The following is a 16,273-nucleotide window of genomic DNA, read 5'->3' as shown; positions in this document are numbered from 1 at the left end:
ACACATTTCTCTCACTCACCCTGTTTTAGCCTTCGTTATTGTTTAGAGATAAGACAATCTCCAACTATCTTGTATTTTTAGCCTATTCTTTTTTTTTTTTCTTTTTCCCATTTACTGCATATCTGATGTGTAAAATGAGGAGCAGGGCTTTAAAAGTCATATGTACTCTTGCTTCTGAGCAGTCAAATCTTGAGACCAAATGCTTGGAATCTGGAACTACCAAAATTAAGGAACTCCAGATACTGAATGACAATTCAGTATTGTGGGCTGAATGATTGTTTCACCTAAGCAATAAGGGCACTCAGGCTTGTTGCCTTTACTGTCATCTGGAACCCTGCCATTAATTTTAATAGGATCAGGATCAGGTCCCTGACTTTTTCTACATCAAAGAAAAATCTTTCACAGTCATTTTGTTATAAATAATTAAAGCTGATTAGTAATAATAAGGTACCTTAACTGAAAAGGTAAACAGTGGAGACATTTATTATCAAAGTAAGAAAGGAAAATTAAAATAACCTGCAACACTTTCTCTATGTGCAATTCATCAGGAAATGTTGTAAAAGAACAAAAACAAATGTTGGCTCATTCCAGAGGTTCTTTGTCATCATTAATGTATTCAGGTTTTCACAGCTGAATTGCTGTACTTTGAAAAGATTTTCATGAAAGGAAACTCAAATTCAACGTTTAAACAAAGCTGTCAGGTTACCAAGATCCGTATTTGTTTGTATGTCCAGAAAATGTTTTCTCCTTTTTAAAAAACCCTCTGGGTTAGAAGTATTATTATTCCGTTGCTCTCAATTTGTAAACAACTGAAAATACTCTTTTGTTAAGGAGCACATATTTATTTATTTGTTATTGTTAAGATGAAACCAGCAGTTAGAAATATCTGTTCCAAAGCAGAGTTGAAAATATCTGGTAGGAATATTTTACTTCATTACTAGTTCTGTTCCTCAAATTGATACAAATGGCCTCCTTCTGTTTCTGTCTGTCTGCTCGCCTGATCAGTAGAGCTAATTGTCAGAGCTGGGGAGATCTCCTATATCTAAACAGAAGATATGCAGTTTGTAACCTGCTTAATTTGCCTTATGTCCTGGATGGCCCTCAGTATGTTGTTCATTAAAGTATCAGCTGTTTAGTTTGTAGCAGTGGCAACCTAATTGTAGGCCTATTTTTCTTTGTTAAAAGGCCAGATTGTCAATAAATAATACACATTTGACTTATTTTAAGTAGTACAAAATTATCTGGTATGATGGTAATTTATTTCTGTCTCCTTCCACACCTCTGCATGTACACAGAGGGCAATGACAGGGGCATTCAAGGTGGGTGAAGAGTAAGGCCTACAAGTTAATCAGAAGCCAAAAATTGAAGCTTTGCAGTATTGCAGTGATATCACTTTAAAAAAAAAAAAAAAAAAAGCATGTCAAACTTTTCCATTTTTTAAATAAGGAATTCCAGGTTTTTACAAATGTCCACAAATATGAACAATAGGAAAGATCCTGTCTATGCTGACATATTTCTGTTACACAGAGCAATCAATTTCTAATACAATCAAATCTATGGCATGTTTAACTCTTTAAAAATGTTTTAACATACATTTAATCTCAGGTACAGGCATACGTAACATCAGATAGCTGCATACAATTTACAAACAGCTTTGTAAATTACAGTCTTCTGTATGTAAGGACAGACAGGAACACAAACATTTAATTATTATCCTGTACCAATCACGCTGGCCTCAGCTAGAATTCTGATTTACTCGCCTTTTATTATACATACACAAAGAAAATCGAGCTTGTACAGTTCAATTTTTTTAAATTAAGCGAATCTGCCTTTTCCATATGCAGGAGATACAGCCATTTAACATAATTTGATCATTGCATCAAACATTTAATACGGGAAGTGTTTACATATACTGCCCTTCATATTACATTTTTATATCAAATCTGAGTAAAATATTCAAAGAATGATTTTATTCTCGCCATTGTCTTCTGTGTAACTTACTAATAATGAAGTAATTTTCACATTATATTTACAAAGTTTTACTAAAAAGGTTCTTCTCTTTGAATGTTGCTCAAGAGGTTACTACAGTTAAAATTTTCTGCTTGGTATTTTAAGCTTCAATCAGCATATCAAATTTAGTTGATTTTTTTTTCTTTTTTATTCAACTTTACCATTTGTTCATATAGCACATATACTACAGAGTCAGTTAGTTAAGCTTTAATCTGGATTTGGAGAAAGCTAGAAAAAGGAAAGAAAGAAACAGTGAAACCAGATTTTCCCTAAGTTAAAGACACCAGGAGTTAGCAGAATGATGAGACTGATTAATTTATGCCAATATTTGGGCAGGCCTGGCTCTAGAAAGAAATGGAAAATCCCAGCTGACAAGACTGACCAGATTCCCAGTGTTACTTGTGAGGTTGGTTTTACTTTCTTTAGACAGACACGGAGGAGAACTTTCAAAATGAACAGTTTAGATTTCTTCAACAGACACTGCCAATCAAAAGGTGTTTTCTTACATCTGCCTTATAAACCACTGAATGCAGGTTCCCTCCCTGGTGCTTGTGCAGATTATCTAAGACACGTTACAATCTCCAAACTGGAGTTAATGTAGCAGGCAACTCATGTGAAGCCATTAAATTCGAGATAAATTTCTCAGGTCCTGGATCCTGGCAACCCACACACACTGCCACAGCTAAGAGCACTGAAACCACCCCCAGCCTCCAAGCTCCTAAAACATGCATTTACAGCAAGGCAGTCAGTTCCAAGGGCTCATAGCTGAAAACTTTCTTTTCACTTATGCAAGGGCATGGCAGCAATTCACGCCCAAGGTGAGCAGCAGGCAGCTTGCTTCCGCCCTCTCTGGACCAACAGGCCCTGATAGGACTTCAGTTTGAGGACTTCTACTCTGAAGCTGTATTTGACACACATCACTTAGGGCATGCACACAGTTTACATCTGCATAGTGAGAACTCTACAGAATAACTAAATACTGAAGAGAAAATGAAGAGTCTTATGGAAGGAGCTAGTGACAGACTGAGTTAGCTCAAGACATACCATGTAGCTCCAATAGCCTTTGTCACTACAATCCTGTCGCTGTTCAACTGAAAGCAAACTGAACAGCAGTTGTTATTAATAAATTAATATTCAAATGCTTGTTATGTTAGCATATGGTGCTCGAAGATGTAAAAACCTTCCTAGTTTTTATTCATCAAGTACAAAGCAAACCAAACACAGTACTATTCTCTCTACCACAACTCCAATCTTTACAACTGTGCCTGTGATGAAGGAGCAAAGCCTGGGCAGTGAAGCCCCAACAGCTCTGAATGATGAGCACTATGAAGTGCCATGCTGCTGGGGCACAGTGAGACCTCTTAAAAATAACGCCATATCTCACATACATTTCCTTCCATGGAGAGAAGATAAAAGAACATACATTAGTGACATACATGACATCATACAACACACTGTAGAAAAAACATTTCATATAAAATTAAAAAAAGCTTCCACTACTCACAGTATTTGTTTTTTCAGTTGCTTTCACCTAGGAAAAGTACTTCTCACACAGAAAGGTCTGGACCTCTGTTGTTGTTTCTTATACATGTATTACTGAGGTGATTTCTCAAAACACAGATGTAGATGAAGTCCATAGAGGGCAACCTGGTTGAGGAGGATTTTAAGGGCAGAAAACCAACCCATAACACTGAATAGCTACTGACTGAATTAGAGACAAGAATTTTCTGCCATCAGTAACTCTCTCAACTTCAGAATGACTGTTTAAAAGATGCACCTGAGACCAAAACAGTCCCCATGTGAATTACACTTAAGATTTGGGGAAATTATTTGACAGCACATGTGTCTTACTAGATTCTCAGAAGGTAAACACTTTGTTACTTCAATTCCCTTTGCTTTTTGCATATTTTCTGCATAACGTGACATAAATCAAATTGCTCAAAGTATGATATAAGGTATAGTTTTATATGGCAACACTCTGTAGTGATCAAGGTATTGAGGTTTATACCAGAACAGCAAAATTCTTCAAAAAGGAGAAACGGAAACACACAGAGTAATGGAAATATGAATATTCTTTTACTATCTTACATTTTTGTTCATGACATCCTTGAGAATCACAAGGGATGCAATGGTAAATTTAAGGTGGGCAACTGACCTATTTCAACTAGATTAATATCAATCATACACTTTAATAGTTATCTTTGTCCTTCCAGCTACACCATCATTCTCTGTTCTCATGACCTGTTAAAGCTGTTAGGCAAGAAATATACCCCCTGAATAGCAAATCCAAAACTCTCATACCCATTAAAGGTTTCCCCTTTTCTTCTACTAAGAACAAAGAACACATTACATTTTTCTGTCTGAAGTATGCTATTAAATAATAGCTTGTACACTAATTAAAGCAAATGTAATTGTGAGAACACACTGACATTGTTAAAGTAAATTACCCAATTCGTTAATAGTTTCAAGTGACCTTAATTGTATTAATTGTGATATTGAGCAAATTAAATTGAAGAGTATTAAATGCATTGTTCCAGTCTGTCCTTAGAGGATCAACTTTCTCATTACATGAATGAAATGGGAATACTACCTGCTACATTCTTCAAAACTTGCACCAGAATGTGAAGAGTTCTATAACTTTGAGTAAAAATTTAATGTAGCTCAGAAACAGTTACCCTAATTAATCTGTTCAAATGTAATATAAACCTGAAGCATTTGGAAATGAACAAAATATTTGTTAGATGTAGCACAGAGTGAGAAAGTAGAAATGCAAAGTTTCTGAGATTTCCCTTCCTACATTCCGTATTTAAAGTGTCTGATGGAGACAGAAAAGATTCATCATATTATTCTGATGAATATGACTAGAATCATACAAAATAAAATGAATAAAATGAACAATACCATGGAAACCTTTTGAACACAAAAAGTATTAAGATAACGCCAAATTACTATAGTCAAAAGTAAGGAAAAAAGGCATGCATGGGTAGAAGCATGTAAATGACAATACACCAAGATCCAAAAGTTATAAACCCAAATAGAATTTTCCTAAAATAATTACAAAAATCGATTTTTATTATTAGACTGCAAAAATGAGAATCTGAGCCTCATCATTATTGCTAGTTATTAAAAATGCTATTTAAAACCATGGATGGTTACATATATTCAATGAATGTCCATTTTTTTATCTTGAAAAAAATCAAAACGAAAAGAATACAGACTAAATCAACCACCAGAAAAAGATCAAAATAATGTATCTTTTTATTTATTTATTTAATATTAAAGTATTGCAAGAGAATAAGAAAAATCTTGACTGTTAACTAGTTAATAGCCTATTTTGACTTTGTAAAATTGCAAACAAGCAGACTGTCATGACTCAAGATTCACAGAGCCCCAGTTAAACGAACACTTGGATTGTTATGAATGCCCGGATCTTTCTCTAAACTCTCCTCATCTATCGTGTTCTAGTTTCATTTGTTCAGACAGACAACTGTCTCCTGCCTAGCATTAAATCTTCCTACTGAACTATGTATTATTATTCACAGGGGACTTAACTAAAATCTCAAAAATACTTCGAATCCTATGTTAGCCCTCCATTATGCTAAGTCTTATCGTAAATAAAACACAATTTCCCTCTGTAACTTCACACGAATTTTAATAAAAGCTCTGAGTACTGCTAGAGTCAATAAATATCTTTCTGGAATCCACTGCATACTTCCACACTGACAGTAAATGAATAAAACCTAATATGTGTATATGATTTTCCAGCCTGCTCTACTTAACAGTGATCCACATATTTCCAAGGTTTCTTCTCTGTGAGTGCCTTGGGAGACCATTTCAACTGGACACTACATCTCCTGGTTCTATATCAAGTTTCAGTATCAGCTACAAACACTAAAAGAAAACTCCTCTGCAAGCATTAGAAAATCATACTAGCTCTATTATTATGTACTTATTTTCAGTGTACTTATCAGTGGCGTGTTTTATTACATCATCTCAGTGAATACTTCTATAACTTTGTCTCCTAGGTAATCCTTTAAGCACTCAGCTCAGCTTCTAAAAAATAATTAACATGTCCTTGTATTTCATATTATACAGAACATCGATCAATTTTTCCTAACTAAAGCATTAGTATGTTTGCTGAAAGCCAGCTTTCAGACACCAGAATCTTTTACTAGATTCAAGCAACTTCACTTCTGCAGTGTCTTTTATGTACTCAAGAAATGGTTGCATCTTCCCCATCACTACTGTATCCTGCAGTATTTTTAAGTGGAACTTCACATTTTTCTTCAATGAGATGAGGATTCACACAAATTTCTAATATGCTGCAGAGATACTGCTAGAAAACTTCATGGGCAAAAGGAAGAAAGCCTGTGTATATTTTAAGACAATATGAAATAAGACAATTCTCCTAAGTATTAATTACTTTGTTTCAACAGTTAGATACTTCCTTTGCAAAACACAGATTACCTCCTTATTCTGAACTTCTAGCCAGGCCAGATGGACAAATGACTTTATACTTCGATGCTCAAATAGCGAACACTGTCTAAATACATGCTTTATTTAAAATTAAATATTAAAACTTCAAATATTTAGTTTGGATAGATATATAAAGTTTCAAATTAAAATGCAGTATGCATCTCACAGTTAAAAAAAAAAAAAAGAAAAGAAAACCACCACAAAAACGAAGATGAAATGGATGCTTTATATAAAATATTTACATAGATAGAACATCAAAAATGTACCATAGTTGGTAACCTTTATGACTTGGGGAACCATGTATTTACATATCTTTATCTTCGCATGTGCGTATGTGGTGTTGTGTATATATTTTTAACAGTTGACAGCTGTTTTAGAGCATACAGAGATGCCAAGCTGAATGAGGGTCTTGATTACTTCAAGATTAGCTATCTAAAGTTTCTATTCATTTTAAGTGTTGTTAGTGCGAAGAGTCATTAGTCACTTCCTTGTCTCATAGAACATCAGCATACATTTACATTGTTAATGAACATTTGGGGTAAATGAATTAATGGCACTTTTAAACATCAATTCAATACTAATAACTTTGTATGTCATAGAAATGTTAAGGTTGGGATAAAAATGAGAAACCTTTTCAGTCAAGGTAACTCATCACTTCTGGGCACAATAAAGGCTAAAATTAATTTACTGTGTTTTTTAACAGGATAAAAATCTTGATTTTCCTTGAAATTAAGTTGAGAGAATTTCCAGTATTTTCAGGGGAAAAAAATTGGAAGAAAAAGCTCATCTTTCTTGATTGGTGTAAACTAGAAGCAAGCTACGTTCCTCAGGAAAATGGTTATTATTTTAGGTTTCTGCAAAGGATTATTTTCAAGGTTCTAAAAATATGTATAAAAATGCTTTTAGTTTATCAAACCAAAATGGCTTTATATATTGTTAAGATGTCAAATATAATAGAAGAGGAACACTGACCTGGAAAAGCTATTCCATTTAATTGCCAGGTTATAAAATACTTCCCCCCTAGATGTTCATTATAACTTTTTGATACTGAAAAGGCTTTATAAAGCCACAAAGAAAGAAAAAACAAACAAAAAACATCACAAAGGAAAAATGAAGTTTTACTCATGTATTTTAAAACAAAACATCAGCTTCTTATAAAATGAAGTAATAAAACTGACTAAGCACATCTTGACATAGCTTTTTAAATAAGCACTAGTAAACTGAAGATTTATAGACAGATACACCCACAAAGAATGGCTGATGTGGGTGAGGGACTTAAGAAGTGTGACAAAGTTGTTTCAACTCTGTAATTTAAAACACATATTTTAGTTTGCCCTCCTGGTACATGTGTTCAATGACTGGAAAATTACAGGTAGTTAAGGTGACATTGTGTATAACTGAGTACTTGAGGAATGTTTTCATGACAAGGTTCTTGACTTCTTGTTAAGCTTATCACTTTCCTCAAAACAACTATACTGTCACCACTAGCAAAGAAGTAGAATAGACAAGCAGTGCAGACATGCATTGCATTATGCAAGCATTTTGCTCTCACTGTTCATTAGTCTTCCAAATACTGCATTTTATTAATTTACTTCAGGTTACACAGTAGCTTCTACTATTAAGAATCTATTCATTCTACCTCAACTTTTAGTATTTCTTAAAATAAGAATATTTGAAAATATTCTTATTTAAAGAGGGTCACGCAGAAAATATGAAAATCGTCCTTTTTACTTGTTTAAACTCTAAATTAAGGCATTTCACTGAATAACAGTTTAAACAAATAAAGAGGAAAAAAGACCTAGAACCATAGCAATGTGAAAGCGCCCATCTTTCAAAAAGGAACACAAAGCCATGCTTTATTTCAATATTCTTGTGCTGAAGTCAGTGTTTGGTTTATGATTAAAAAAGAATGACAGCATTAAACATTTGGTTAATTGTTTCTGTCTGTAATTGAAAGTTGACTTTTCATGGTTTTCATTAGTGTCAGAGGGTTTTACACACACTGTGAAATGATCTTTAAGTTGTCCTGTTCAACTTCACTTAAGTAATTAAACAAATTATGACAGGTACACTTATCATGACACACTATGTTTCTAGGTATAAAGTTAAAATAAAATTAAAAAAAGACCACAGAAATACAAAACTCACCTTCCTCTGTTTTGTTCAGGTAACTCTGCAAGGGATCAATGCCTACTTCTTGTTCCTCTGTTTGCAAAGGGTGACTGGTTTCAGATACAGACTGATACATATTGGCAATAATTACCACCGAAGGATATTTATCTGGAAGAAAAGCAGAAACAAACAGAGTTTCTTTAAGAACTTTGCAATAACTCAATTGTTAAAATGTTAAAATGCTTCAAAACCTTTCCTTACTTTCCAGACAGAAAATCACAATTAGGTTTGAAATAGAAGAATAACGGTACTTCCATTCAAGTATTTTATTATTCAAAGTCCAAATGAATTGTTATAGTAGCTCTCAAAAATGCAAATAAACCATGCAAATAAAATGCAGGTATGGTTTTGAGGGACCATGAGCTGGGACAGGAGCCTCTCTCCTTCCTTTCCTAGCTTTCTCAACTCATAGTTCAGTCTCATTACAGATAAAATTGATGCTAGGCCATGGGGACAATGAACGTTGTAGAGCAAAGCTGAGGTAACAGCCATCTTCACATCATTCTGGATTCAGGACTCCTATCCTAGAAAAATATTTTTCTTTTAATCATATTTACATTTTAGAAACCTTAGGCCAAATATGAGTCAAGAGGCAGAGAAAAGCAGACAAATACAGAAATGAATGAGACAATATTGATAGGTATGATGGGCGATTTCAGTTGAATCACGATTTCTATTAGCTTTGTAGTAAGATGATGTTAAGGAAACATTTGAAGAAACTTAATCAGCTGTTAAGAGAATATTTATAAAGAAGTTCTTCCCAAAATTAAGAACAAAAATAAAGCATATAAATGAAAATCCAGAAAGTGGGTTATAAAATTTCATCATCACAGGCAGAATGGAATACAAATCAATAACACATAAGTGACGAAGAACAATATTAGAAGCTCATGTGAGGTATGTTTTAAGTTAATATTTGCTGCAGTGAGTACCAGGATGCCAATAAAAAGGGAGAAGCAGATGGTGTTATGGTCAGAGAGGTAAGACAGAAAAATGACCTTTGCAGTGCATTATCACAATGCAAGAATACATTTTTCAAGATAGCATTTTGGTCAGTATATAATAATTCATTATCAGCCTGAAAGAGATGGAGCGAACCTGCAACACGGACCAGTGGCTGCCAATTGAGTTTTAAGTATCAGTTCCTGTAGTTGCTTATTTAACTATTTAAATTTATATCTCCAAGAAAACTATATTTAAGAAGAAACATATTAAGAGGTATGTTCCTACAGTTTCAGGATTGGTGTATTACCAATTAAAAAATCACTTAAAATTTGCTTTTCCTATGATTCTTATAAGCCATTGGACCACATATGGTTAATGCCTTCAGTTTAGTAACAATAAATGAGTGATAATCTTTTACTACTTTTTTGCTAAAACAGATTATCTGATGGTCCCTGGAATTGAGGGAAGGCAGGATTGCCTGCATTAGCAGTAGTGCAAAATTAATGGCAAATTATTACAATCAAATAATCATGGCTCTAGAGAAAACGCACCACAAATACAGAAAGGCCTTTAACAAGTCTTTGGACGTTCTCAAAAAACACCTTATGAATGCAAGTACGTTTCACGTGTTTTGTACGTGATTTATTAACCATAATCACAGAAAATACATGAATATTAACTTGGAGAGAAGCATTAAAAAACTTTCTAGCCATTTAAACAATATTTCAATGTTTGTCTGCAGTCTTATGACTACATAATACAGGCAGATGTTTATAATTACTTGATATTTTAAATAAATAGATGAATGAAAAACTCCTAAGAATTAAAAGCTGATTATTTATTTAAAGAAAAATTTGTAGAAAAATATGTTTACACTTTCGTCCTGTTGGAATTCCAGTTGCTTCTCTTGTTGTCTTTGCTGTATCACTGTTGCTACCTTTCTACTGATCTTTAGATTTTGTCTTCACAAGCCTTAAAGGCTCATTTACACTGTTCTGCTAGAGTTTAACTTAATGTTGTTATGGTTCTTCATGGCATATCTAAATACACAATGCTACTGTCTTTTCAGATTGAGAATCAGGTTCAAAATAGCAGCCACTACTTTAAGACAAAATGTGCTTCAGACATATTTTCTTATATCATTAGTACAGTAAGAAATTGGCTCCAGTAAGTTTGTTCTCCTTTTTTTGTCTGTTTCTAACATCTCTGCCCCCTTTTTTTTTTAATACTCCATAAATACCATGCCTTTACAACATATAAGAGCTATAATTTACTTTACAGACACAGCAGTTTTAAAGTTAAAGAGATTTACTTCCGATACTCAAATGGTGATTTAATCAGTTACTTGTGTTCATTTATGGATACATTTGATTAGTGTTTTAAAAAAATATCACTAACTATTAGCTTTAGTGATAGTCCAAGCCATTTCCTTTATAGTTCCATACTTAAGTTCTTTTCAGCTCTTCTAAGAAAGAACAAAGCAAACTATTAAATAATTATGATTACTCTTGGGATCTTACTCTGAGAAAGATTAATTCTTTACAGGTTTGTGGTTGATTTGTAATGGCCTATAACATATTGCTCATATTAAGTAAGATGTAAGTTAAAAGCATTTTCAATGTGAAACAATAAAAATGTTATTAAAATCCTCTGAAATTCAATTAGCTTACAAGACTTGATCCTGCCTACCTAGACTCTCAGTCAAAGCTAACAGTGACTCTGTTATATATTCCTACTAATTTAGATGATGGGCTAAAAAAGACGAAGAGCAGGCACCCTTCCCAGCACTGCGAGTTTTACTATTCTTTAATATACATGGAAACATAATTAGGGCTGCATATGAAACATTTATCTTGTTTAGGGGAATCAAAAGAGACACGAACCCAGCTGTGAGTCCGAGGCAGATAAGCTTTGTGTTTAGCTCCCCTCTCTAAGCATGAGAGTAGAGAGAGCCCTTATGGATGGATGTATCTAGCACATGGCCCAGAGCTCAGATGCCACGGGGTGCCTCCACTGATGGCAGCACCTCACATCAGCTCCTCACTGACTAGCGCACATTGAATGAACCCAGTCTGGTTTTCAGCATTAGAAAAGACAGCTCGTTGGTACACCTGTGATCCGTCTGTGTGGCCTCTCAACAGAAGTAATCAAAAATCCCATTAAATTTGCTTAAAGACACAAACATAGAAATCTACTGGATATAAAAAGGACACTCTGGAGATACTGTCTTATAATACTGTCAACGGTTTAAGGGCTGGTTCTGTGACAATTGGGGTGGGGGACCCACAGACCCACACCCTGGGAAAGGGGAAGGGGAAAGGGAAAAAGGAAAAGGGAGATGGGCCTAGAAACAAAACAGCATCAATGATCTGAGCAGGAAAGTTAATTTAATAAATAAGATACCGGAATGCAAAATAACATGATATAATTGGAATTGAAACTAATAAATCAAGTAAAATTAGGAAGAGAGAGAGTCTGAAAAAAAAAAAAGGCGTTACACTAAACACTGAAGGTGAGACAGATAGCAAGCACCTGCTGCTGGGCCAATCCAAAAGGAAAGAGTCTTGTGACATGCAAACAGTTTTTATCTTTCCCTCTGAGTGGAAAACGGAAAAATGCAAAGCAATGCAAAGTCCTCTGGGGGATGCAGTTCTTCTTCTCTTCTGAAACAGGTATACCCAGAGCTACCGATGACCCATGGAGCTGGAGCATTAATTCTTTAGCTCCCAATGCACTATATGATGTCACGATGTAGAATACCAATGCCAAAAATGATAAAACCATGACCAATACTCTCCCACATGGTCTCCTCCACAGTCCATAGCATAGCACAAAATATCTGCCTGCTTCCATTAGGAAAAACTTTACTAACACTTACTTCCACCTTGCTAACAACCTCCTCCTGCGTAACTACCTGTTCTATTAATTATCTGCTAGCTACAAATACAAGACTAAGTCCAAAGTCTCCATGAGATCTGATTGTATATTAGGTGAAGTGTCAATGATGCGCTTGTCAGGAACTGGGCAATACATGGGAAAGCATGTATTACTTAAACATAGAAGAATATCACTACAGCCTGAAGAGTACAAAACAGCATAGTCTTCTGTGATATAATAAATGGTCATGTAATAAACTAATCATAATGAATGTTCAATCAGAAGTTGAAACATTTGTAATAAAAACAAACTTAAAAGAGGTGTTCTGTTTGTTTGTTTGTGTTGTAAAGCAGCAAGACTATTCATTGCCATAGGAGCAAAATACAAGACTATTGTCAAAAATTATGGTAAATTCAGAATCAGCATTAATTAAAAAAAAATCACAATCTAAACATGAAAATTGCACTTTATTTCAAACCATAAGACCTTAATTTACCCCTTAATTTGTAATAAATATTGAAACAAATAACGGGTAATACACTTTGTTTCAAAAATAGTTCATAAATTATTTCAATTAAAAAATAAACTGAAACAACTCTAAAATGTTTCCCTTTGCCATCTATGTCTGCATAGAGATTTAAATGATTTAATCAAATTGCACGCACAAAATAAACCAAAACATACCAAAACTAATATCTAGTGAAGAATATTCATTTTGTTTGGGCAAAATGAGAATGGTTGTTTAGAAAGTGAAACTGAACATGAAAAACAGAAATGGGCAGTCATGAGCACTTCTAATGCTCATTTGCTCACTCTTCCCTTCTCCTTGTGGTGCAAAACTGCCCAAATTCCAACTCAAGTCTCCAAACCCGCTTCCTATATAACTTCAAAACACTCTGAAGAAAACTAAGATTGCTGAGAGGATACAATGTCAGGTCTGCATGCTTACTTTAACTAACAAGTTACATTCCTGAAAACTTGGCTCACTCATGTTTTCTGTCATCTTCTGGTCCCCAAACAATTAAGCAAGAAAGTAAAAACTATAATGCATGAAGCAAGGAAACAAATGCCCTATCTTAAAGATACTGAGCAATGCCTTTTCATGTTGGATGTGCTCAGGATGAAAATCAATATATAAGGGTATATATCAGTACCATCAATGTCACTGGAATATGACTTTTCTGAAAACTAATGAAGTGTAGCAAAGTATTTAAATAATACTTTGCATTCATTCTATTAGACTGTATCATCTACCTTCTTCAAATTATCTCTGGGTCTTTATTTCATGCCATATAGCAAAGTTTACCATTTTAATTACTTAAATTGATGACAAGAAGAGGAAATACTTGTTTAGCTAAGTGATAAATTAGCTGCCCTATGAAGTCAAATTGATTAAAATGATCCGACTAAAAGCAAGTGTCTGATGTCGTAATGGTCTTGTGCACATTTTGTTGAGTTTGACAGCATCATGTTATGAGGGTTCACAATTCTGCCCCTCATTTGCAGCTTATGAAGTAATCAAGCATGTTAGCACACTGAAGTGAGGACAGAGCAGAAAAAACATTTTACAGCAGATATAAAATTAAATGTTAGGAGGATAAACATTCATCGTATATATGTAAAGCAATGAAGTGCAGATGACTTGCAAATAATCTAGAAGCAATTCCAGACCCCAGGTTTACCCTCAGTAGAAGGCTGAGCAGGAGAGGGTGCTGAGCATCCACAGAGCAATTCTGCCGCCCCTCATTTGAACCCACCTCTTACAGAACACACAACCCTTTACTGCCACCACCTCTATTTATATACAGAAGACCTTCTGCCTGGGTTAAAACCAGCTGGGATGAAACCCAGCAGGGATGGTACTCTCAGCCACTTCCACAGGTTGTTAACACTTTGAGGAAACAAGTTTCAGGAGGAACATTTACCAACTCTGAAGAAAAATGCACAACTTGACAAACTTCGACTAGCATAAAGCAAGTTTGTTTTCTTTTATAAAATGTATCAGATTATGCATCACTAAAATAGAATGATGCAAACATAAAGATGGACTGACATGGTAAAGCTGATTAACATTACCATCAGCTGGGATCTGGAACAAAACAAACAAGATCATTGCACTGATGGACAGGTTAACAGCCAGTGAGTCTGAAGATCATGAAATGCAATTAATTTTGTCCCATTTAATAACATTTCCTGCATTTTAACTTCTGCCTGTCTAATCTTTAATACAAAAACAGAGTTACATTGGACTTTAAATAAGTTAATTAAGTATTAAAATCAATCATGTGAAAGTCTTAATATTTAATATTGTTAGATTGTATATCAAAGTGGTTTTATTATTTATTTACTCTGAACCTTTCCAGAATACTTCATGTGGCAACAGGGGGTCTGTATCTCACAAGATAAATGCATTTACAATGCCAAATAAATTATATATAAAAGCATTTGTCTTAATACATGTCATTCAATATTAAATATCACCCATTGGTACCACCCTGAAACCCTAATCCATTTTTACCAACCGCACATTTGTATTATTCAAATGTTGTCTATTAAACAGTTGTCTCAAGAGCCACAGTAAAGGAATACATACCTAAGAACAATTATCATAGGAGCTTTAAAGCACTGTCTACAGATTTAACCCTACAATTTTCATGTCGTAACAGTACTTAAACATGCAAAGTATAAATTCAGCAGTGAATTAAAATGTCATGGATAAGAAACAGTATAAATAGCTGGGGATCATGACAGTGTATTCTCTTGGTAATTCACATGATAGTTAAAAGCTTTTTTTTATGCTATGAGTTAAAATATAAAATGTAAAGTAAACCCACAAAGCTATCATAAGTTATATTCTCTTAATTTAGTAGACATGGAATCTTCAATGCGTTTGCTGCAAGACAGGAACAACCTCATGCAGTCGCTAGCTTATGGTTTTCTTGAGGCTATGTGACACTGCAAGATACCCCTAGTTTGATTCAGAAAGAAACAGGGTAAATAAAGCAGAGAGGACTGAAAACCTTATTCATGTTTACCACTGTACAAAATACACATATCCCCCTACAACCTTGTCAACAATGCTCTAACACTGTGAACATTTGACATTTACCAGTTCTCTCTTGCATTGAAAATGATGAAAAGTAACGTACAGGAAGTATAACTATGTTAAGTTCCCAGTGCTACAGTTCAGTAGGTTTGGTACTGTGTTATTTCAAAAAAGGAAAGAAGAGGAGAGGGAGTGAGAGTAGTCCAATCTTTTTAGCATAGCTAAAGTCTGTTTACCAACAACAATAATTTGGGGAATAAACAAGAGGAGCTGATAATCCTTACATGTGATCAAAATTATAACCTGTCATAACAAGTAAGATTTAATGAAATAAATCATTACTAGAATAGTAATAAAGAGCAGAATTATTTACTCACAAAGCATATACCAGTCAAAAGACTGAGAGTGGTACCTTGTAAACAGAAATCTGCATTTACTTGGAAACTTGGAATGCAGGAGAAGGACGAAAATAGGGATAATAAAATCGGAAAAGAAGGAGGACTCTGTAGAAGACATAATGGAAATGGAAACTGGGTGGACAATGTCTATTCAGTAGGTTTTTGGAACAAGCTGGGGGAAGATAACTTTCATTTCACTTGTTTCTGTTTTGAGAAATAAACTGGAAAAAGCAAGAAGCAGGTCGCTACATTAAAATGAACCGGATTCTAAGCCACTGGTAGAAATCAACTCAGAAAGATTACAGTTTCTAATAGAAGTGATCTTAGAAGCATCTAAGTTTACAATTCT

The 16,273-nt window shown here is 34.3% G+C and overlaps 1 protein-coding gene across 3 annotated transcripts in view; it reads right to left on the bottom strand.

Moving 5' to 3' along the window:
- Positions 1-16,273, bottom strand: part of TBC1D5 (TBC1 domain family member 5) — a 370,590-nt gene that overhangs the window by 170,179 nt on the left and 184,138 nt on the right. For all 3 annotated transcript variants that reach the window (XM_065752695.1, XM_065752698.1, XM_065752696.1), the window contains one exon: positions 8,635-8,766. In XM_065752695.1, the coding sequence (XP_065608767.1) occupies positions 8,635-8,734 (100 nt within the window). In that variant the 5' untranslated portion in view covers positions 8,735-8,766. The remainder of the gene's footprint in view (positions 1-8,634; positions 8,767-16,273) is intronic.

The sequence above is a fragment of the Cyrtonyx montezumae genome, unplaced genomic scaffold (genome assembly GCF_038088225.1).
Source record: "Cyrtonyx montezumae isolate F1298 unplaced genomic scaffold, pur_monq_1.0 scaffold_8, whole genome shotgun sequence".
Lineage (NCBI taxonomy): Eukaryota > Metazoa > Chordata > Aves > Galliformes > Odontophoridae > Cyrtonyx > Cyrtonyx montezumae.
Note: the sequence above shows the minus strand (reverse complement) of the source record. Positions and strands in the feature narration are given on the sequence as shown.